Raw genomic sequence first — 1,102 nt, forward strand, 5'->3', positions numbered from 1 at the left:
TGAGGACAATAAACTGTCCCGTTAAACTGCCCCTGCGTCCTTCTGTGGGACAGGTGCTGCAGTCCCGCCGCTGTCCACCAGATGTCGCTGGAGCGGAACTTCTCTGTGTTTCCGGTAAAAGACGCTTTTTCAGAAAAATCCTCTCCCCTATGTGGCGCGAGGGGGCGGGGTGTTGACTGGAGCGGTGCATTATGGGAGACGGTGTTTTTCTCAGTCCAGAAAGCCTGAATCAGTGTCGTAAAGCGACTACAAGTCCCATGGTGCATGTGGTGCTCGTCGGTTCAGCGCCTGACTTTACAAGACAGGATAGAGGTGACCCCTCCACCGAGACGCCTCAGTCTGAGCAGCAGCAGCAGCAGCAGCAGCAGCAGGACGTCCTGTACCGACAGATTCAATGGTAAGGAGCGTTATTCTCTGCGGCCTGCACCACTAGACAGATGTAGACAGAAGGACAGACTAACGGAACAGTCCTCTAACCAGAGAGCTGTCCCTCAGAACCACGGAGGTGGTTGGTGGACAGACGGAGGACGGAGGACGGAGGACGCAGCGTTGTTGTCTGCTCTCACTTTGTTCTTGTGGTTTATTGTGGAGAACATTGTGCAGGTTGTGTGTCCGGGCTTTAGACTCAAGGGCAGAGCTGTGTGCGCAGTTTGTGTTGCGCAGTAACAACCAGGATGCAGGCGGGATGTGAACATCTGCAGAGAGAGAGAGAGAGAGAGAGAGAGAGAGAGAGCTAGAGAGAGAGAGAGAGAGAGAGAGAGAGAGAGATGTCTGTGTGCATTCATTCATTCATCTGCCTCCATTTTAATCAGGACGTGTCAGCGTCACGTTACATCTCATTACGTCACAGGCCTTCCCTGTGATGAAGCTGAGCTGGACCCGTTTGTTCCTGCAGCTCTTCTGCTTGATTCCGTTTTGTGCAGGACTAATAACTTCAGACTACTACTGAGCCTGCTGCTGGTGTCGCAGCAGTGTTTCCTGTGTGGAGCTCGTCTGTGGTCTGGCTGAGGCCTGCTGACTTCTAATGATGAGCTGTCTGTTTGTCTGTAAATAAACCCAGCACGCTGACTGATGTCTTTATCTGTCCCTGCAGGCTGAACCA

The 1,102-nt window shown here is 52.8% G+C and overlaps 1 protein-coding gene across 1 annotated transcript in view; it reads left to right on the forward strand.

The window, feature by feature from the left end:
* The first annotated feature begins 295 nt into the window (after positions 1 to 295).
* Positions 296 to 1,102, forward strand: part of LOC311499534 (malate dehydrogenase, cytoplasmic-like) — a 10,335-nt gene continuing 9,528 nt past the window's right edge. The window contains exons 1-2 of the mRNA XM_084560549.1: positions 296 to 397; positions 1,094 to 1,102. The exon at positions 1,094 to 1,102 is cut by the window's right edge and continues 90 nt beyond it. Coding sequence (XP_084416675.1) covers positions 395 to 397; positions 1,094 to 1,102 — 12 coding nt within the window. The 5' untranslated portion in view covers positions 296 to 394. The remainder of the gene's footprint in view (positions 398 to 1,093) is intronic.

Source organism: Chelon labrosus (genome assembly GCF_963514085.1).
Source record: "Chelon labrosus genome assembly, chromosome: 2".
NCBI classification, from domain to species: Eukaryota; Metazoa; Chordata; class Actinopteri; order Mugiliformes; family Mugilidae; genus Chelon; species Chelon labrosus.